This window comes from Pholcus phalangioides, unplaced genomic scaffold (genome assembly GCF_987345545.1).
Source record: "Pholcus phalangioides strain wild (caught in Gottingen) unplaced genomic scaffold, Ppha-v1.0 ptg000005l_1, whole genome shotgun sequence".
In the NCBI taxonomy this organism is placed as follows: domain Eukaryota; kingdom Metazoa; phylum Arthropoda; class Arachnida; order Araneae; family Pholcidae; genus Pholcus; species Pholcus phalangioides.
Window position 1 is genome coordinate 8339931 of NW_028301598.1, and position 22793 is coordinate 8362723.

A 22793-nucleotide genomic window follows, 5' to 3' on the forward strand; every position below is an offset into this window, starting at 1 on the left:
AAAAAAAGGGGGGGGGGTGAAATAGAAAAGAAAGAAAAACTACAAATGAAAAAAAACAGTATATTACAGTCGAATCGTGTTATAACGAATACCAAGAGACTGCATAAATCACTTTGTTAAAATTAAATTTTGTTATAAAGGAATTCCAGGCTTTTGTATTGTTTCTATGTACACTTATCTGGGGATTAGAAAAAGTGTTCATTAAAACGAGATTTTCGCTATAACGGTATTCGTTAAAACAGGATTCGACTGTACTATACTCTTTCTCTTATCTGTAATACTTACAGATAAGAGATAGTAGGTATGAAGTATATTTCTCTTCTCACTCTCACCTACCTGTTTCCTTTCCCCCTATTATGTATGAGTTTACAGTACAGCCTATTTAACCTTAGAGCAGAGGCTTTTTTAACCTGTCATCAGAGATGAAAAGAACTTTTTTTCATGGGGTTGCAACAAAGTTTCGTGGTGAGGAGGAAAGAAAACATGGACTTAGAATTTATTCCACTAGTGTTTGGACTCTATTATGTCCTTGATCGTAAAATGGTTAAGAATGAAACTTTTGTCCTACACATCAACAGGTCAAAACAATGAACACAAACATCAATCAGTAACATTGTATAAATATATATATATATATATATAGATGTAACAAATACACATTTAATTGTACTCAAAATCACCAGATGCATTCGAAAGTCCCTTTTCACCCACAAATGCCTTACATCATAAATTCAACACACAATGAACATACATACAACTTGTATGAGTGAATGCTAACTGGACACGTAATATCAAGCATCTGGTAATTTACAAACAACTTCAGTGCCCAGAATGGCTGATGATACAAAACTGTGTGAAAAAAGTGGCTGATATTTCTTTGGCCGATCAAGATTGTCAGCTATGTTCACCTCGAATTCAACTACTGTTTGTTACAAATGCATGAAATATGGAGATCACCGTTCATATAACTTTCCACGAGTCACTGCTTTGGTTTCTTGGAAATGGTACCGAATGCAGATATCACTGTGGGCTTTGTTCCGGTGGCTACCGGCAGTACTGTCGGAGTGATGAGCGTGGCGGGCTTGAGAGTTGTTGCTACTTGGCTGATACCAATATCCCACTTGCTTTTCCTCTTATTAGGATCTTTAAGAATGAAATAAGACATTTTAAAATGGAATATACATCAAAAAATTATTTTCTTTCTCAGCAACATCAATACAGATTGTATCAACTGACATACAGATCCGAATTTCTCGATAAAACACAGTCAACGCTCAATTTTACGAACTAGTATTCTGTACCTAACAGCATGCTGTAGAGCTAATGTTAAAATCCACTTTCTTTTCTATTAACTCTATATTTCACTAACTCACGTTTCTTCTGCTATTTATTTTTTTCTGTTGTTCTAGCTTTCCAGCCACTTTCAAGATTGTTGTAATCAACAGTAAACTACAATTCAGACATTCTATGTGTGTTAAGGGAAAACAGAGAAAGGGTAGGGGAGGTACAGATATATCACCAATTTGACATCATTGTCACGAGTGCACCTTACACACACTCTCTCCCCCTCTCGCCTTCTCATAGAGAAATCACACATCATACATACATCAATACATGGGATGCAACACGTGTGCTCTCCTTTCCCTCACCAGGTATTTATAAGATGCACTTGAGCACCGAATAAGTATGTATTACATCCCATGTATTGATGTATGTATGATGTGTGGTTTCTCTATGAGAAGGCGAGAGGGGGAGAGAGTGTGTGTAAGGTGCACTCGTGACATCATTAAAGCTAGGATTTTTTATGACCTAAAACTCTCTGAAATATGTAAGCATTTATGACTTAAAAAACACGGAAATATGGCCTTAATTTTCTCATTGCTTCATCTTTTCTTCCTGAGTTATTGATTGTTATAGCAATAAATTTAAAAAAACATCAGATGCATCAATTTACCTGATTAAGAAATTTGCAATTTTTTTAACAGATGCTTTACCACACACCAACTGTGCTCATAGAGGCCGTTCAAGTATTACGTAAGCAAATTTTTAGCCATTTTTGACCCCCACTCAATGTCAGCAAAAGTCAGCAAAACTCTGACCCCCCCCCCCTTGTCAGCAAAATTTTGTCATCAGCTCTGCCCTTTTGAATCCTAACGTATATTGGTGGGATCAGAGACGTACACGGGGGTCATAGGGGGCTCCCCCCCCCCCCCATGATCGAAAATTTATTTTTTGATCGTCTGGCAAAAAAATACTTTTAAATTGAAATTTTGGGGGAAAATACCTTTATGTGTTGTTATAATCAATTTCTGTTAATTTCAATGTAATTTGAAGGTTATGAACTCAAAATTTATCTTTAATACATTCATTGCGACCCACCCTCTAAGCCATATAATGATAAATCGCATAAAAGCCCTTGGCCCGCAAACCAAATATGCAGCCTCCTCAAACCTAATTTTGTAAAAATGAACTAAGCGGCAAATTTACAGATTGCTTAAGTGTCCCATGGTACAATTCCAGAGAATTTAAACAACATATAGCACATTTCCAGATCACTTAAGTGACTCGCGGCACAGTTCCAGAACACTTAAGCGATCCGTGACACATTTAGAGATCCCTTGAGTGGCATGTGACGTAGTTTTAGAGCACTTAAGCTGCCCCCAGTGCGGTTCCACATCACTCAAGTTACGCACGGCACATTCTCAGATTATTTAAATGATCTGCAGCATTTAACTACGGATCACTTGAGTGATGCATGGCACAGTTCCAGAGCACTTAAGCGGCCCGGAAACATTTTCAGATCACTTGGATCCGCGAAACATTTAGAGATCACTAAAGTGGCTCTGTATGGCACTTATCAATAGGGGGGAACGTTACTTCAAGTGCCCACAATCTATCGAAAGTTTTTCCTGTTTTTGACACACCGAGTAAGATGCCATTAAGAAAATTTCACATTTTCATAAAGGGTGATTGATGACTTAAGTATTATGCAAACTTCCCTCCCCCCTTGTCATCAAAAGTCAGCAAATAGGAAACCCCTCCTCCCCCCCATCAATGCTGACATAATACTTGAATGGCCCCATATCACCGTACAGCAATTTACTACCAATGGGTGGGAAATGAAGGCCGCCACCTATCAGTGGTCGCCTCGGGACCGGTAGGTAAAGAGTTTGTTATCTACATTTTTCCCTGGGATCGGATCAATACTCCACCCTGATGGTAGCCTTCGTTGTGGAAGATTAGTACCTTACCACAGCACCATTCAGGCGCTATTTGCATTAACTGGAACTATCTCACAACATTCAAATGAAAACCTCGCCACCTTTATGCAATTACTATCCTTCAAGTAGGTTTTAAAATTGCACCAAAATAAATCAATATTTTAGCAAAGATCTTTTAAAAATTTGAGAAAATTTCCAAAGCAGCACTATTTTGGAAAAGCCTTGTCATAAAGCAGACGCCTGGTTTTTTCACTAATTCTTTCTTTAGCTGAATTGCAATGTTTCTGTACATCAAATTGCTTTTGTGCTGGAACTTCACACATTTCACAAAATATTTTAAGTAAAACAAATAAAAAGTAAACTGCTGAAAACGATACTCAAGGGACTGGAGAAATGTATCGTTATAGACCGAATATATTTAAACTATGAAAAATGCATCGAACGGAGAGTAATATTGTTATATAGATGATTATCGTTATAGAGGGTGTATCATTACATAGAATTTTTGTTGTAGTACAGTTGAATTCCGTTATAACAAACTCCAAGAGACTGGGGAAAATCTCTTCGTCATAACAAAATTTCATTATACAGGAATTCCAGATTTTTGTATTGTTCCTATGTAAACTTATTTGGGGGATTAGAAAAGTGTTCTTTAAAAGATTTTTGCTATAACAGTATTTATCACAAAAATGAGAAACTTTGCCTGGTTTTAATTTATACAAAAATTGCCACGTTTTTAAGACGAATAAATTCAATTGGTTGAATGGTCGACGCGTTTCGGCTCTTCAATGGAGAGCCGTCATCAGGACCTTGTGGTCAGAATTCAGGCGTAAACATCACCCCTCCACGACTCATTCGTGTGAATTCTGACCACGAGGTCCTGATGACGGCTCTCCATTGAAGAGCCGAAACGCGTCGACCATTCAACCAATTGAATTTATTCGTCTTAAAAACGTGGCAATTTTTGTATAAAAATAACAGTATTTGTTAAAACAGTACAGATGGTACAATGTACAGATCTTGGAAGAAATTCCTTAACTTCTTGCTCTCTGAACACCAGAAGGGGATTAAGGTCAACTGAGGCTCTGGGTGCAGAAGAAAATATTTGGCCTCTTAAATTAGAAAAGAATGTAAAGTCTGGGTTTTTTTAGGGCCCAATGTGCCCACCCTTAACTCAGCCTGAACTAGATAGGAAAGCAAATAGAACAATTGTCCCAGGCGGACCCCTTGACAGAGCGGCAAATTTTAGGGATAAAAATTGAGAAAAAAAGATTTTTACTTCAAAATCTAAAAACACTGGTGTTGAGCTACAGATTTTTAAAGTGATAGAGGCAGCAGCAAAACCAAGTTAGTTTGTCTTGACAAGAATTCTAGTTACAGTCCAGACTTTAGGTACGATGAAAATGCATTGAGCTCAAAAATTTTGTTTATCCAAAGGAAAGAGATCTTTTGCACATACTTGGCATGCCTCTCCTGGTTGACCCTTCAGAAAGTATACTGTTATTACTTAACTGTACAAGCACCTTGTACAAATTCCTATAAGGAATTTCTAATGAACTGGTACATGCAAAAATGTACGTGTTGTGAACCAAATGCAGGGCTCCCACCCAAAAAATTAGAAAAAAGTAGGACGAGGTGGGATACACCCAATAAGCAACATAATCGTAACATAATACAAAAAAATGCATTTTTTTTTTTTTTAATTTAAAATAATTTTTTTTTTCATATCACTATTTCAGTACTATTCTATAAGATTGACATGCTAGTGTAGGCCAAGCCACTGGAGGGCATAAATACATCCTGAGACTCAGGAAAACTTGAATATATTAAACTGGAACAGTTTTATCAGTTCTCATGAAGATGTCAACCCACTAGTGTTACTTTTGTTATTTGTAACTTTTTGATCATTTTTGTCACACCATGGTCATTTTCTACACACGTGGGTTAATTAGACTGGGACCTACAATTTATTGCCAATTCTGAACACAGCAGCATTTTTTTTTATACTCATTGAGAGGTTGGTGTACTAACCCCTTGATGTGGACTCCCTGTGGTAGCAATCTTTTTCTGTGGTCATGTCGCTGTTTCTGTTGGACCAGTGTGTCAGAAAAGCTTCTGACAAGGATGAATTCGGTATCAAACTCGCAACACCTCTAAACATCCTTTGGTGCTTCAGGCGAGTATCTTATCGACCTGGGCTGCCATGCCCTATTTGTAACTTTTTTAACTTTGTAACTTTTTTAAATGTTTTATTGTCATGCATGTAATACATTTATATATGCTTAATAAAGCACTCAATAATGCAAAGTCCCTCATCCAGGGCAATGGTTGAAATTGGCAATTGTCGATAGAACCTAGGTGGTGAACTATATGAAATGAACCACTATTGTTGGAGAAACGTTGAGAACTAACTCAAACTGAGAACAGTCTTCAAACCCGAACAGACAATTTTCATCAATTCTGATATTCTCAATAATTCTTGTATATTCAGAAACACAAACCTGAGATGGGTTCCACCACAGCTGAAGGTTTTTTAGCAGTTCCAGATATGAATTCAACCTGCAAATGATAAACACAATTAGCGAGAAAAAGATTGTGAGCGTGACAATCAAAAGCAGGTCCAACAGAAACTTTTTTTTAGAAACACAGTGGCTTTTTTATAAACTGAACTGACAGACAGACAGACATGACCGCTGATAGCCCAGAGAGACCATCTCGGGATGGATTGCGCTCTTTCCCAAAGGGATGGACGGTCTCCGCGAACTGAACTGACAGCTGTTACACGAATTTTGTCCTTTCCTAGTCAATTTCTTTGTGATTTTAAGCAACAGTGACAATTTCCTTTAAGCATGTGATGTCATTCTGTTTTTCATTATCTTCGATTTTTCAATGGGAATAATCCCCCCCCCCCCCACATTTCATAAGAATTTTTTCCAATTATGGTCAAAATTGGGTGGTAATTGGTGCTAATTTGTAGACATGAAAAGTTTATACTTTATCATGTGATGAAATATTTTGCACCGAAAAAAAACGTCACACAAATACAATGGAAAACTGGATTTTCTGGGATTGCATAGTCACCATATGACCTGTTTTCTCGAGATGCCCCATATTTTTCGTAGTCCTGACTTTTTTGAAATAAAAATGTCCCATTTTTTCAGTATTTTCAACGAAGCCAGTGTGTTTGTTATCCTTCACTAAAGGCCTGTTTACACGAGGCAAGTGCTTTAGTTGGCAACTTAATTTTAACTTACCGATTCTTCTTGAAAGTGTCCACACGTAAGTGGCAAGTAGATGCTTATTGGGTAATTTTTACAGAGGCGAGCACAGTTAGGGCATTTGCGCTTCAGTCTACTCAAATCTGCGGAGAGAGAGAGACGCAACGCGCGGGAGAATGATAGTAATAATTTTTTATTTATCTGGCATTTAGAGAGGTGCTTTTTTTAAATTTTAAAGCTCATAGCTTTCGTAACGATGGATGAAGATGATCAGGTAGAACTTACGAATACTGTGATCAGAGCCACATTATATGATATTTTTTTTAAAGAAGAATATAAATTTATTCACTTTTACCCTAGAGGGGGTATAATTATGTGGTACACATTGAGGATTGAGGACGATGTATATTCTTACTCCAATTGAAGAAACAGTTCATAATATTTAAGTTCATTTAATTTTGAAAAACTTTTTACATAGGTTAACAATATTAATTCCATATAATAAAAAAGGAGAAACTATATCACTTGCGCAAGAGCAACACACTGAGCAAGAAGTAGGTCACGCAAGGGAAACCGTTCGCTTGTCCCCTTTTTTCGCCTCTGCCACCCACGCATCAGGAGGTGCCCGTAAGGGGGCGAGAGATGACGCCACAGGGGAAAAAAGAATACACAGCATATTATAAACTTATGTAAGTCATCGAGAAGAAATATAAGATTTCTCTATTTCTTCTCTAAGTTGTAAATATCGATTATATGATACTTTAATCGAAGTTAAAGAGAAGATAAATTATGAATTATGTAAGCCGAAAATACGGGAGAAGATTCTTGGCATTCGTAGGAAATTCTAAGGGTTAAAAATTAAATAATAAAAAATCATTAAACATAAAAATTATTTCCAAATTTTCGAAATTATTATTTTTTAATTTAATCTATAGAGATTATATCTTTATGTTAAATACAGTATTTGATCATGTATTTTTACAACAGATGGCAGCAAATTCCTTCTGAACGAGAGAAATATTCGAAACCCCCCCCTCCAGTTTTTATTATATAAATCCTCCCCACCTGATATATACTTTCAATTTTTTTCAACTCCTGACATCACGTCGACAGAATATTCCATAGCTTTTTCCAACATTGAATAATGTTTAGCTTGTTTGTTAAGGTAATTTTCATTTCTATAGTTCAACAAACATTCATGGTGAAGATATTTTTCAATAAACTTGAAGGTTGTGTCCTCTGGCCACCTCACCATCCAATATTTCCGCGGAATTCTAGCGAAACTTCAGGAGACGACGGAGTATGAACAGGTTCACGCTTGAGATCAAAATAAACCCCTCTGTGAGAGAGCAAAAAGACCCCTCCAGAGCGGCAGGTCACGCCCACTGGCGCATGCGCATAGGTCTACTTAACCGGAAAAAATAGAACCGTCTGTATCTCGCTTACCAACTAAATCACTTGTGCACTTGCCAACTAAAGCCGTGTAAACGGCCCTTATCGTCTGCATACATTGTATCGTACTTGGCAACTAAAAATTAAGTTACCAACTAAAGCACTTGCCTCGTGTAAACGGCCCTTTAAATCAAGGATTGAAATTATTTTGCCAACTTATAAAAGATAATTATGATTATAAATATGAATATTGTATACCCATATAACATTAATTATGACAACATAATTAATGTTTTTTGTAGATATAATTTTAAGCCATCATGATTTGCCGGAGCACGTCATTTCCAAACAAAGCCCATGCCCTTCAAATTTTCGGAGTTCAATTCAGATGTGAAAAAAATTGGCATCTTTCAATATTTTAATTTTTTTTAAATATATGAATAAATATATAAATATTTTTTATAATATATGACATCCATATTTGCTATGGGCAACTTTTTCTCAGCCACCTCGTTGCACATTTTGCCTGTTGTGGCCTTGTATTTGTATGTTAATTTTTGTTTGTCTTAGGGGAGAACGGTTCCTCTATGCCCCTCTCTTCCTGTGTATGCCTCTGCCTCAAAGAATGCTATATATAAGGTGCCCAAACATATGAGGAACAGGCTTTGAAGAGTATTCTCATCGAGGATTTTTCTTTCAAGCCAAACATAATTTGTGGATTTCTATGGATTTTTCTATAAAAAGACTGGAATATTTTAATAAAGCTAAAAAATCGGAAGCATTGGCACCTATGGGGAGGTATAAGAATGTTTTGGGAGTCCAGAGGATGGAGTAAGAATTCTGCAGACTTGGCCGATATGAAAATTAGTGCAATGCAGTAGCACGTGTTCAATATTTTGCAACAACTTCTGTGAAAAAAATAAAAAACTGCCCTGTTTTTCATGAAAAACATGACATATAGTCATCATATATTTGCTTCTGGGTTTCTTTCGGCTATAGTTATCAATTGGTTATTGTTACCAGAAATTCCCTATTTCCTCTCCCCCCATATTATATTTGAAGCTTAGACTTGCTTATTGGTATGACCCATACACAGAAGATTCCTGTAATTTTGCCCAACATATCTTGAAAATACATTTCTCGCTTTTCGAAATGAAAACTACCTCAATTCAAAATATTTACTAAAATTAGGGATGGAGATAATTTGCATAATTTCTAACTGTAGCCCATTATGTATGTAGTCAATGTGGCAATAAATACAAATATTGTATTCATCTCACATATTTGTCATGTTCAACTGCCCCCCCCCCCCCTCCATGAAACACCTTTTAATTCACTACAGACTTGCCGTAGTGTCTACCTTTCCACCAAGCCCGATTTATACGCCATAATTGGCAATTTTGTCTGCAGTTTGTAAAATGTTTGGAAGTGATAAATTCAGAAAATTGGGATTATAAATATCGGACTTCTTCTTGCTTGAATACGGTTACATAATCGTAATGAAATAACTTCACATACAGAATTTGATTGAATTGAATTTGATGTTGTTACAACTGAGTTGAACTGTATACCATTTTGCAATTGAACACAATTACTATGGGATCCGGAAATTAAGCCCCCAGACATTTTTCACCTGATTATATGAGTGATCAAGTAAGTGACTGTATGATTGGCCAAGCAATTGAGTGAGTGACCACATGAGAGTGATTGACTATATGAGTGACCAAGTGAGTGATTGCAGAAAGTGTGAGTGACTGTACAGTCAAATGAATGATCAAGTGAGTGACTGCATGAATAACTACTATTCTCATAATCAAGTTCATGACTGTATGAGCGACTACCCTAACCTGGTCTCTCATATGGTCATTCAACCCTTCACTTGGTCACTCATACAGCCGATCACCCCTTCACTTGGTCACTCAAATGGTCAGGGCAGGCGAAATGTCCAGGGCAGATTATCAAGGGAAAAATTTCCAGGAATGACACGTCTGTAACAAAATTTTCTCGTAAACAGATTACTAAAATGAATTTTGAAGCTCTGTCTCTTAGATGGCAGCCCTCTGGTTTTCTTCTTCCTCCCATAAGTTGCTATTTCCAGGTGTGACAAATGGCCTGTTTCACTGCCCTACCTCATACTTTTGAATTTTCCCAGTAAAAATACTATATGAATGTGTGAATTCATATAGTATATATGAATTCACACATAACCGGTAGCAGGTTTTGTAGAGATAATTTTGATGAGATAATATACATAAAAAAAATTTATTTGAAATGAGTATTGTACCTTGGTTCGTTCTTTCTTTTCTTTTTCTCGACGATCCATCTCTTCTTTCTGTCTTTTACCTAAAAAGCAAAAAAAAGTTGTTGAAAGTGTTTGAAACTTACGCAAACCTTTCTCTGTGACCAAGCTCACATAATCTTGGAGGACAAGTAGTATATTGTTACGAAAATTATGTAAATAGTCATTATTTATCATTTATTAATCTTTCACCAGCAAATGGTCATGAGGCACCTCTCCGTAAATCTTGCCAAATTGACAACAAACTTGGACTTTTCTCTGTCTATACAAAAATTGCCAACAGAGAACTATGAATTTTGTTGAGTTTTCTTGAAGACGAGATCTCTTGTATGTTAGAAAAGTCGCTCTGTTTTTAGTGTGTTTTGTCAAAATCTCTGCTTGTAAATACATGTAAGTAGCAGTTCTATGAAATAATTCTGTGTTGTCCTTCAAATTGCTTCAAGCTTTGCCATCTTGAGTGCTTGTGAGAGACATTATCCAGAACAATACTATTTTTTATCATACTCTCTAAGATGAATAATGTCTAAGGGTATATTAATACAAATACAAGGCCACAACAGGCAAAATGTCTAACGGGGTGGCTAAGATGGCTATTTCTAAGGTGTGTTATTTGCAATCTGCGCGTGGTAATTCAAATAAAGTGTAATTCTGAAGGTATTAATGTGGCACCGATTTTTGAATGAAATTACTTTTTGTTTTGCTCTTCAAATGCTAGCAAGTCTGAAATGACCGTAGCTGCAGATGAGTTCCCGCCAATGACTGACAACACACCCTTTCTTACATCAGAAAAAATAAAAGATGTTACTCAATCAATAATTAACACAGCAACTCCCACCAAAGGAGATTTTGTCCTGGTGGAATGATGACAGATTCTAATGACTCTGGGAAGGCTCGTGTCTCAGCCATGAAACAAAAGGCAAGTTTTTGGTCTGGCCTACCCTAAAGATGAAACAAACAAGGCTTTCATGGCCATCATGTAAAGCAAAATGCATGTTTTTAAGTGTTTCGGCTGAAAAACGCAACAAGGCGTAAAGTTTTTGTCTTTCGTTCGACATTGAAAGAGAACAACTTTGCCACGTCGGCCAAAAACTTTGAATTTTACCTAAAGGCAAAGTTTGGTATAAAAAGACAGATAAAGAATGCAATTGTTCCCCAAAGAAATTTGTAAATGAGGGGAAATTCATGTCACCTTCGAAGAAATGAATTTATATGCATTCTATGTATTTTTTGCGATAACTGCCAAAATTCCTTTTAGAGCAGAGGTGCCAATGACATGTTATAGCTTGTCAAATACAAGGAACTTCAGGAAAGGACGCATAAAAATTTGGTTCACTCATCCTCCAGCAAGCATTCTTTCCTAGTTTCAAGAAGAAAAAAGTGGAGAGGAAAAACGTCCCCAACTTTTCTTTCCTTCCTTTTACCATCTACACTCATTGCCATAAAAATTTGCGCACCCAGAAGTCGTCAAAATGAAACGAAATTTTACACATGTAAGCACTACGTTGATATAAGTAAGTGATTAGAAAATCCAAGAAAAAGGATCATTTATTGCAGAAAAAAGTACAGATGAACAGAAGTTTTAGTACTCTGTTGGACCCACTCTAGCGCAAATGCACGATGCGATACGAGCGGGCATTGAGGCATACAAGTTCAGTATGATGTCCTGAGACATCTCGTTCCACAGTTGCTGTAAATGCGCCTCTAGTTCGACCAACCTCGTAGGGTGTCCAACTCGCCGTCCCAAATGATCCCAGATATGCTCGATTGGTGACAAATCTGGGGATAGAGCAGGCCAGGGAAGGGTGGTAATGTGGCGGAGGCAGTCTTGTGACATCCTTGCTGTGTGTGGCTTAGCACTGTCTTGTTGAAAAATGGCTCCTGGGAGCCCTGCCATGAGTGGCAACACGTGGCTGAAGGATGTTATGGATGTACCGCTGGGCTGTCATTGTGCCATGGATCAATATTAGGGGTGACCGTGTATCGTACGCAATGACACCAGCTGTGGGAGCGGTGTGTCGCTGTAAAGCGAAGACAGGATTGAAGCGTTCACCATGGGGCCTCCACACACGAACATGATTGTCATCACTTCGAAGTCGACGATCAAGTTGAATCTCGATTCGTCGCTGAAGACGAACTGGTTCCATTCCGTTGCAGTCCAATCCCGTCGTGCTCGACACCACTCCAAACGGAGGCGTTGGTGGGTGGGTGTCATTGGCAGCACACGTAATGGGCGCCACGATACCAGATGTCCTTCAGCCAGGCGCCTTGTGATGGTTCGGGAAGATACAGGGGCCCGTAGTGATGCTGCTGCCTGTGTCTGGATAGCAGCCAATGAGGCAGTTGGCTCTACGCGTGCGTTTCGGATGATGTGATGGTCTTCTCGACGACTGGTCTGTCGGGGGCGTCCTGAACCTGGTCGCCGTGTAAATGACGTCTCTTCTGTCCATTGGTCCCAACACCTCCTCACAGTAAAATCAGAACGGCCTAGTTGACGAGCTACTCGCCGAGCTGAACACCCAGCTTCCATCATCCCGATGATTCTTCCCCTATCAAACTCTGACAACTGCTCATATGGTCTTCGACGGCAGCGTAACGGCATGTCTACCTCAGCATTTCCTGTTTTATACTCCAAGGAGAACAAAGTTCAACGCCCTCTAGTGGCATTACGCAATGCACAATCACGCTGCATTTCTAATCATTTGCGTACATGCCCGACATGTACCTTCAGGCCAACTTTCGTTTCGATCCCACAATTATTTCTTGGTGTGCAAATTTTTATGGCAATGAGTGTATCATGATCACGTAACCTTGAAAAAGTGATTTTACTACTTTGCGTATTGTACTGTGTTGTATTGATATACACGGGGGTTGTTAAAGAATAAGATAGATACCTAGTTGCTTCCCCAGCCTACAACATAATAAAAAATCCCTACATTTTTTTTATTTTTTAAATTCTAAATTTTTTTTTTTATAGCACTATTTTCGTATCCTGTAAGATTGACTCAAGCCAAAACAAAATGAAAGAAATTACTTTGTAACAAAAACAATTTTTTGCCAAAGCAGGGTACTAGCAACCACAGATAATTCTTTTCTCTCTCTTCACAATATATATTACATTCTTTTTTGGAGTCTTCCACAGTCCAGTCTGTCAACTCTCTTCGACAATGAGCAGAAAATTATGAAGACGTAAGTTTTTTAAGAATGACACTCTTTCAAGAACACTTCCAAAAAAAGGAAAGTGCAAAATGTGTAAATTACAGGGTCTGGAGTCAAGGTGAACCAGATGGTTTTGCTGCACTGTCCATCCTTTTTTTTTAAATGAATTTGTTTATATTTTGCTGTTCCCTACAGGTGTGAATCATTTTTGACAAATGAATCACTTTCATTTCTAGCTCTTTGCTGAGTATTGCATACATTGTTTATGCCTCTGCATGTCCTAAAAGTACAGAAGACAATGGAATGCTATTGGGTAACATCAGAATCACCAAACGTAGAATAGGCCTATACATCCAACTGCTTTGTAATGCAAACTGTTGTTTTACCTATACACAAAATGTGCACAATAATTTTGAATGATGTTAGTTACTGTCCAAGACCATGCAGTAGTAAATACAAAATTATTTTTTACTATCCCGACAGAAGTTTCTAATGACTACTCTACTTGTTAAACCCTGAAGCTAAGCAAATGAAAAATTAACCAAATGGGCCACATGCTCCCCCAAATAATCTTGAAAATGATACAATTTCTGCTTTGGCAGAATCATTAATGGCAATCTACATTTATAATATTTGGCAATATATTGATGATTTCCACCTCAATTAAAATCTGTTACAAGAATTTTATTGATAGAATTTGATCAAAAAAAAGTAGGAAAAGTAAGATAAAAACTAGAAAGTAGCACAAAAGTAGGACATTTTACAAAAAAGTAGGACAAGTAGAAGCCCAGTGTGCAATGCTTTCTCAATTTTTTCTGCCACCTCCTTGTTTGTATACCGTCATATGCTCCTCCCACAGCAACTACCACTCGAATGAGTAAAAATCACATATTTTACTTCCAGCACTGTCATGAACAGCATCACCTAGCAACATGCGATGGCATTTCCGGTCATGGGTTCCTATGTAATTCTTAATACTTTTGATGTTCTCTACCTTTCCTTAAAGCCCATACCCCTATTTATGGGACACCCTGTATACGGCCGAGCTACTTTATATCAACTCGAACAGACTCAAAAAATTAGTTTGTAAATGGGGAAAGACATTCAGAGAGATGACACGCTGTTTGAAAAAAAAAATTTGGTTTGTAACATCAAAGCGTGATTGTAGTGTGGCACAATTTTAAAAATTGAACAGACTCTATAATATAAAATTAAATATGCATACCAAGTTCATCATAGAAAGACTCTGGGCCCCAGCAATGAGGATCATATATTTCCTAGAAATACAAAAATCACACAATTGATGATTTCATGTTGCCAAGTGACTGCAAAAACACACACATCCTGTCATTTCCACACAGATAGATTTTGTTATTAAAGATGGTCTTTTAACACGTAGGAAAATATATACAGCTTAGCAGAATATCAGTTAAATATATAAAAAGAATATCAGTCATATGATGAAGGTGGTTTTTTTCTGTCCTTATGTAACTCAACCATTACATGCTCAATTTTTTTTCCTAATGACATGTATAGAAAGCCTGATTATATTGAAAAATCTATCTAAAATTGTATTGCTTATACACAGCTTTAAGGAGGACATGCAAAGACTCGAAAATTTCCCATAAAATAAATGTGTTGAAATAATATTACTTTCCAAATATGTATTCTTCAAACTACAGTAAGAAAAAAAATCTGATAAAAAAAAAACTAACAAAACATTTAGTTAATCAAATGTTCAACAAATTTGTGAAATCACAACCACACATGCTCTGCAACAAAGAGGTGTTGCCGTTAAATGGAATATCCACCAGTAAATTCAAAATATAACATAGGAAGAATATGACCTCAGCTTATGTGCAAAGTCAATTCTGAATTTTTATTGTCAAACTGACTGCAGTAATGATTGTCTAAAGCAGTGGTTCTCAACATTTTCTGATTCGCCGAGCCCTTCTTGGTAAAAAATTTCTTTGCAGAGCCCAGTAGGCTTATTTCTTATTTATTCATCAAAGTTACTGATTTATTTTTATTATTTATAAATATTTATACGTATATATATATATATATTCAAATTCACTGTTTTTTGTTTTCCTTGAGCAACTGCAGAGCCCCAGGAGAGTGCACACGGAGCACCAGTTGAGAACTGCTGGTCTAAAGGATCTTTTGCATACATGCAAAGCTATGCATTTAAGGGTTGAAGTGGGGATGACCCACTTTTTTCCAAGCCTTGCACAATCAAGATTATTTTTGATGCTTGTATCACTCTACGAATATTAACATGCAGACCAAACATCCTGTTTTACAGGGACACGAGCGTTCCCTCTATTCCTGCAAAATAATATATGTTTGGTTGTCCTCTTATTTTCGTGTAAGTATTCAGTTTGTCACTATTTTTGAGTTTTGAGTTGTTTTTATTTTTGAGTGATAAATTCAATTATCATAATGCAGATATTGTATGCATGTACATCGGTAGAAAATCATCTTACCTACACCATGTTGTGCATAGACACTAGAACTTGTGGAATCATGGTTCTTGGGCTCTCCCTCCTAAACAAACTTTGTAAGAGGACTTAGTCCTCCACCTTAAAAAATTCATGGATATACAATGTAATTGTATTATATAGTGCATGTCCCTAATGTCAACGATCCTGAGTCTCATACGCACGAGACATCCAGCAATTATACTCAAAGGTAAAAAACCGAAGAGAGATGCATTGAATAGAAAGTCTCTCATCTCAGTTATTATTTTAAGAGTGCCTACAATACTAAATATAGGTTTTGCAGCCTACAAGATCATCATTCAAGAAAAGAGGGTTCTTTAAAATTTAGAATTTCCTTGATTGAAATATGGAACATAATTTTCTTTAATTTTTGAAAAGTGTTTGTGTGACTTTTGATACCATGACGTGCCATTTGTGTCAAACATGCCATGGGTTGGCCATCCCTGGGTTAAAGTATTAAACCAATGCCAAAAAGATTCATTTCAATGAATTGTCAAATCTATACACATTGTATATACTAAAATGTTTTAACAAAATTTGTCCAATTTACTTCCTATAGTAATTTAGTTTACTGTAGGAAGTTTAGGTTTCAATTAGGAAACGTTAAGTCTACGGTGAAAGACTACTATTCCAATAAATGCTGCGCTTTGCAGACGAGTGTTCTTCAGCATCTTTTTACAGCTACAGACTGATGAAAATAATTGAACAATTTCTTGCACTGGCGGGTATGAAAAAAATTATTTGCAGACTGGCAAAAAAAAACGAAAAAGAATAAATAAACAGGAAAAGTAATTTGTGGACCACCCAAAAATAAATGAATGGGAGAAATAATTTGCAGGGGGAAAAAATTGAAAAAATAAATGGGAAAAAATAATTCAATGGACAAGAAAAAAAAGCAAATAGAAAAAATAATTTGCAGACCAGAAAAAATAAACAATTAAAAGAAATAATAAAATTTGCAGAATGGCCGAAAATATCCAAATGGGAGAAATAATAAATAAATGGAGAAAAATAATTCCCACACCAGATCAGAAGAAATAAAAACCAATATAAAGACTTAAATAGTTAATAAATCCAAAATTATGTAGCAGCTATATCTATTGGTCAAAATATTTTAAGAACCGACACCAGTCCGGGGTCCAGCAGTTGAAGAACACTCATCTAGACACCATACATTTCAGACATCTAATAATGAATCTCACAAAATCTCACATTTTTATTTGGTGGGGGGGGGGGGGGGGGCATGCAATGAAAAACTGCCTTCACTTTATAGCAGGTAGCCAGCTCAATCTCCGTAAACATTTCTGTCACATGACAGACACTGTTTGTGCGCAAATGAAGCTGGAAGATGTGCTAGTACAAAGTTATGAACCCATGCTTTTAAAAAATAGTCCCAAAAGATTATAGCACATAAATGTCTCTTGTATTTACTTAATTGAGTAAGGTACCACCAAATAAAACAATATTTGGTAATAACCAAAATTTCAGTCTGAAAATTTTTAACCATTGTTTGCATAAATATGCATAAGTGTGAAACTTTACATGTAACAAAATGTTTACAACAAGAACGGGAAAAAAGCATGAGCACAACAATAAAACTTACTGGAGGATAATTCGTTCCCCGTTCATCTATATTGCAATAAGCTATGAGTTTTTCATAAATACTGCAGAAAAAAGAAAAGAAAAAAATATGGTTTGAAAGAAATGCCTGTCTAATATCTGTCATCACATGTAACTTTGTAATAATAATAGCTGGTAGGTTTAAAAAAGCAAGAAACTGATGTGAATTATATTTTTTTGAGATTTTATTCCCGATTTTGTGTTGGCTTAATAACTGGTTTTCTTTCCATTGTTAAAAAAAACAAAAACACAATAAGTCTGTGCTCATCATAATGATCCTCATCGTTATGTCGATAACAGACGTTATATTGGGTGGTCATTATATCCATAGGTAACATATAGGACAGGGGTCTTCAACCTTTCGGAATTGCATGCAGAACTAAACTTTCCACAACGCCCACAGACCACCAAGTCATATTATGGTATCCTCGGTCATTAAACAGGTTTCTGCAAATTATTGAACAGTTTTATTTTTACTCTGAATTTATTTTTTCATAAAATTTGAATTTTTATTAGTTTTTTCATCATATATATAAATTTGAATTTATTTTAAAGTAGCTTCCTCTTCTTACCTTATTCTTTTTAATCAATTATGTTTCTCATTAAATGTGAAATTTTTCCCGAGATGATTCTAAAAATTTTTCATTATATATAATTTTAAATTTCCATTAATAGAAAATTTAAATTCAATTTAAATTACCATTAAATTATGTTTTATCAATTCTAAAATTATTTCTTTTATTACGGCAGGGGTTCTCAAACTGTGAGCTACGGCATCTTGTTGAGACAAAAAATCTGCCGGGGGCACTGTGGAATGGTGGTCCCACAAAGGTTTTTTGAAGAAATCCTTTGTTAAACTGCTCTGGGGATCGACAGAAAAGTGTTGATTAGGGTAAGGGGAGTGGAAAAAGTTAGAGAACCCCCTTCATTCAGGTGTTTTTTAGCATTTCTGTAAATTCTGTAATTATGTATGTTGAATTTGGTCTCTTGAAATATATGTGGCCTATATGAAACCATAGCCTCAAAAATTGTTTTTGCTCAGGGACCCCCAATTCGTTAAAACAGCACTTTTAATGTATCATTTGCACAGCATTGCTATTGAATCTGGGTAGTATCTTACAGTTCTAAATACAGTAATAGGCCTACAGATTTCGGCCACATATGGACCATGAGTTGAAGACCTCAATATAAGATATTTCTTATATGAAAGCATTTGGACTTGTCCTACCAGCCATTGTAATGGAATGGTCACTATAAAGTGGGGTCGTTATAACGAGCAATGACAGTACATATATGATGCAGTCTATGTCCCAAGTCTGGAATCTTCAAAAAATAGACAGCGCCTGGTCGTTTACTTTACAAAATTTCTAAACTTTGAACTTGGATCAAAATGCATACATTAAGTAGCAATGTTAACAAATACCTGGGATTCCTGAAATTTTTCTTCTGCTGGATAAAAGCTATCATATTCTTCCCTTGCTTTTTCTTCTCGTAAAGTTCACTAATTTTTTCCTGAAAAAAAAAAAATCAATAAACACTTGAATTCAAATAATCTATTGCCAATATTTATGGAAGCGTGAGAGAGAGAATCAATACTACTTTGAGTTATGGAAGGGACTGCATACAAATCTCATGGGACACCAGCAAAAATCAATGAACACGTAACACTGCTACATAAGAAATAATAATGTGGGTGATATTTCTGAAACTATCGTAAGATTTATTTATTTTCCCTCCAAATTAAGAAGTTTTATTTGAGGAGTAAATAAAAATTTGGCTTATATTATCTCAGAAGTGCGACAATTGTTATAACCGTGACTTAAAAAAAAAAATGCATAACAAGCAAATACGACAAAAGTTGAGAATTAGAACTCATTAATATGACATGAATGTCGCTCTCCATTTGTTAATACAAGATATACAGAAGACTGGATGTTGTGAAGATATTTAGTATTTGAGATGTTAATTTTTCCTTCCTTAAAAAAAATTAACATCTCAAATACTAAATATCTTCACAACATACAGTCTTCTGTATATCTTGTAAGAACTCATTAAAATTAACTTTTATTAATGCACTAGCTATAATACCCAGTGCTAACCGGTTTTACACATTGTTTGAGAACCACTGTAACCAAAGTAAACATTCTGAAAGTGATTTTTGAGACCCCAGAACCATTGTTCCCTGACAGTTTTTCGCTCCTTTAGTGCATTTGCCCAGTTCTGACAAACTTTTAAAGTAGCCTATCGTTCACGTCGGATCCCGTTTAGTATATATGCAAAATTGGCAACGATAGATCTAAAGTTGTAGATTTGTATAGAGAACACACACGCACATACACAGAAAATCAATTTCATATATACAGATTTAACATTATTTAAACTTATTAAAATTTTGGAAATTTTGACAAACATTAGAATTTCACTGTAAGTCTTCCTCCCTCGATTAGACAATCAGTATCTTCAATCCATGGAGAATCAGTCCTTCAAAGAATTCGTCGATCACTCTCGAAATACACCGACGACTTCCTTTACTTTGTGGACCTTAAAGGATGATCAAACTGCCAGAGTTGAATTAAGAAATATCGATGACTGAGGACTAGACTCCCCATGTGGAGTCAGAGTATGACTGATGAAGCAAGTTACAGAGATAAAACTACATGATCGAGTGAAGTTGAAATGGAATTCAAGGTGATCTCGCTTCCACCTTATGTAAAGTTGGCTGCTGTAGATGCGATCAATCAGTTTGATCTTTCCCCCATTAGAATATAAGCTATTATTCCAGAGCTGTCAGATGGAGGAAGCAGTGGCAATAGCATGCCGTTTGCAGCAAACAATGGCGAGGCAGGCACATCCCAAACAATGGCGAGGAACCGGTGACATGACTGACCTCAGATGACGATTTGATATTTATTTTAAGGTGAAACTATTAATTTACTTAACTAATTGGCATTTATTCGAATGGGTTCATACTGTTACTGAAGGAAACCAACAAAAAAGGTGTAGACAAGGAAAACCCAACAAATTTCTTACTGTTTTGTCACCGGGTATCAATGGGTGTCGTCTAACCACACCCACAAGGTGATTGTGGAAGATAACCACAATCACCTTGACTGGGCATTCCGATTGGTTTGGTTACAAAATCTAAACTCATGGTTTCTCAGCAGAAAATATGTGTCTGTTCAGGACAAACATAGTGGCCAAAATGAAGCTGAGTGCCTACACACGAGTCGAAAGTATTCTGATTGGTTTCTGGTGAAATGGGGCTATTTGACTGGGTCTACTATAATTTTCTTTTTGCTTCACTTTGGCCACAATGTTTAACTCGAAGAGACACATTTGGCTGCTGAGTAACCTGGAGTAAAGATTTGGTAACTGACCCAAGTGGAACCTTCAGGCAGCGTGATTGTGGGTATCCTCTGAAAATGACACCCAATGGGCAGTATTAATAAAAAGAAGGAAAATCTTTTATTGTAAAAAATGAAGTAAATCCTTCCTCTCATATTAATTTTAAAAAAAAAGCCTTTTACTTTTTCAGTAAAATTGAATCCTTCTTCAGTTGTCCTTTTACTTGAGACCGAAATAAGTAATTATCAATAAAAAGCACCTTTTACTTACTTACAAGAGCAAACCCTTCAGAAATGATTAGGCTGGCTGATAGCAGACTCATTTATGAATCAAAAAAAAAGTTGCTCTACATTTCATTCCATAAATTCTGAGTCAGTAAAAGTGAAAAATTACAAGCCTCGTCAAAACCCACATACCTATGATTTTAAAAGCTTATTTTGTTTTGAAGAAAATAATTTGAAATGGCTTACAAATTAATAACTTTTTAGATGAAAACGTAGAATGCAGAGGCTTTCATCATTGTAAAAACATGAAAATATGTTTGCGGTATTTTGCTGATCCTGGTTAACAAAATGGAATTGGTGAAGAACTTGGACTTTCACAAGCTACAGTATCGTTTACTGTATGTGCTGTTGTAGACCATATAATATCTCAGGCAGACAGCTGGATAAATTCCCCACTATGCAAGGAATTATGGCAGAGTAAATATCACTTTTCCAACAGCCATTGGTGTGATTGATTGCACCCATGTAGGGATACTGAAACCAAAAATCTATACAGATGAGTATATAAACAGAAAAGGGGAACCGACTCTAGATATTCACGCAATTTGTGATGGCACAGAAATGTTCACAAGTGTTGATGTTGGTTGGCCTGGATCTATTCGACTCCTGAATCTGGATAAATTCTGAAGTCAGAAAAGCCATACATGCAATGCAGGACATGGTTCTACTGGCTGATGGTTATGGACTAGAACCTTGTCTGATGCAGAGAGGTTCAACTAGGTTGAGCAATCATTCTCAAATGCAGTTGAGAGTGCAGAAAAGGAATTTAATGCCCTTCAGAAAAAAGAAAGTTACCATATGAGGTGATTCGGATAGCTGAAACGGAGATTTCCTATCCTGCAATATGTTTGTCATGTAAAACTAGAAAATATACCAAAAATTGTGATTGTATGTGTTTAGCCCAATATAGCTGAGACTCTGAATGAAATGAAAGGGTCCCTCAAAAACATGAAGATACTGGAGCTATGGATTATGATAGAAATCATCTTCAATGTCAAGGAAAATTGGTGAGAAAAAAATTAGCTAAGATAATAGACAATTATCCTGTATGAAAAATTTCTTTCAACTCGATTAACATTTATTTTATCGAAGAGCAATATTTGAAACAGCTTAAAAATCCTCATGCAAATTAATTATAATGATTATTTTTCATGCACATGTCTGTTATGTTAAATGGAGATAAGGTCATGACCATTCATGAATAAACTCCTCTTGTAAAAGAATTAATTTTACAACTTGAAGCTACTGGATTTTTCTTCTCATAAGTCCTGTTGCAAAGTAGCTGCATGGAACTGTTGTATCAACACTAATCGTTGCAACTCCTTCGTTGGCAATTGCTTCATCTTGTCCATTTCATAATTGTCTATTACAGATGTCAGACGGGTGCCATGGCTTTCGACAGTCTCGAATCATTGATTCCAGAATTATTTGTAAGATCTAATCTGACAAAAATATCAGTTGATAATGAATTCGCTTCAGCACTTACATCCATTTTGGTCTTTTTTATAGTTCCCAATCGCATTGCCCCCATGGAAAATTTAATGCAAGATAAGAAAGTTGATGGAAATTTACACACAGATGCATCTGTTTCATTTATAAATATAAAACTTTTAAAATGCAGAATAACTTGCCTAAGTAGGATCTTTTATGAAACAACAAATTTTATTGAAAGTGGGCATTTAGACTGGTTGGGTTCAATCCATTGGGTGGGAGAAAGTTTGCTCCTGTCAATCGCTCTTTTGTTAGGAAACTATTCT

General features: G+C 36.2%; 1 protein-coding gene across 2 annotated transcripts in view; it reads right to left on the minus strand.

Annotated features, from left to right (window-relative positions):
* Window positions 1-608: 608 nt before the first annotated feature.
* LOC149086249 (SAP30-binding protein) overlaps window positions 609-22793 on the minus strand; it is a 31551-nt gene continuing 9366 nt past the window's right edge. For both annotated transcript variants that reach the window (XM_089232274.1, XM_089232275.1), the window contains exons 6-11: window positions 18831-18919; window positions 17391-17451; window positions 14512-14563; window positions 10116-10174; window positions 5723-5780; window positions 609-1143 (exon numbers count right to left, since the gene is read on the minus strand). In XM_089232274.1, coding sequence (XP_089088400.1) covers window positions 980-1143; window positions 5723-5780; window positions 10116-10174; window positions 14512-14563; window positions 17391-17451; window positions 18831-18919 — 483 coding nt within the window. In that variant the 3' untranslated portion in view covers window positions 609-979. The remainder of the gene's footprint in view (window positions 1144-5722; window positions 5781-10115; window positions 10175-14511; window positions 14564-17390; window positions 17452-18830; window positions 18920-22793) is intronic.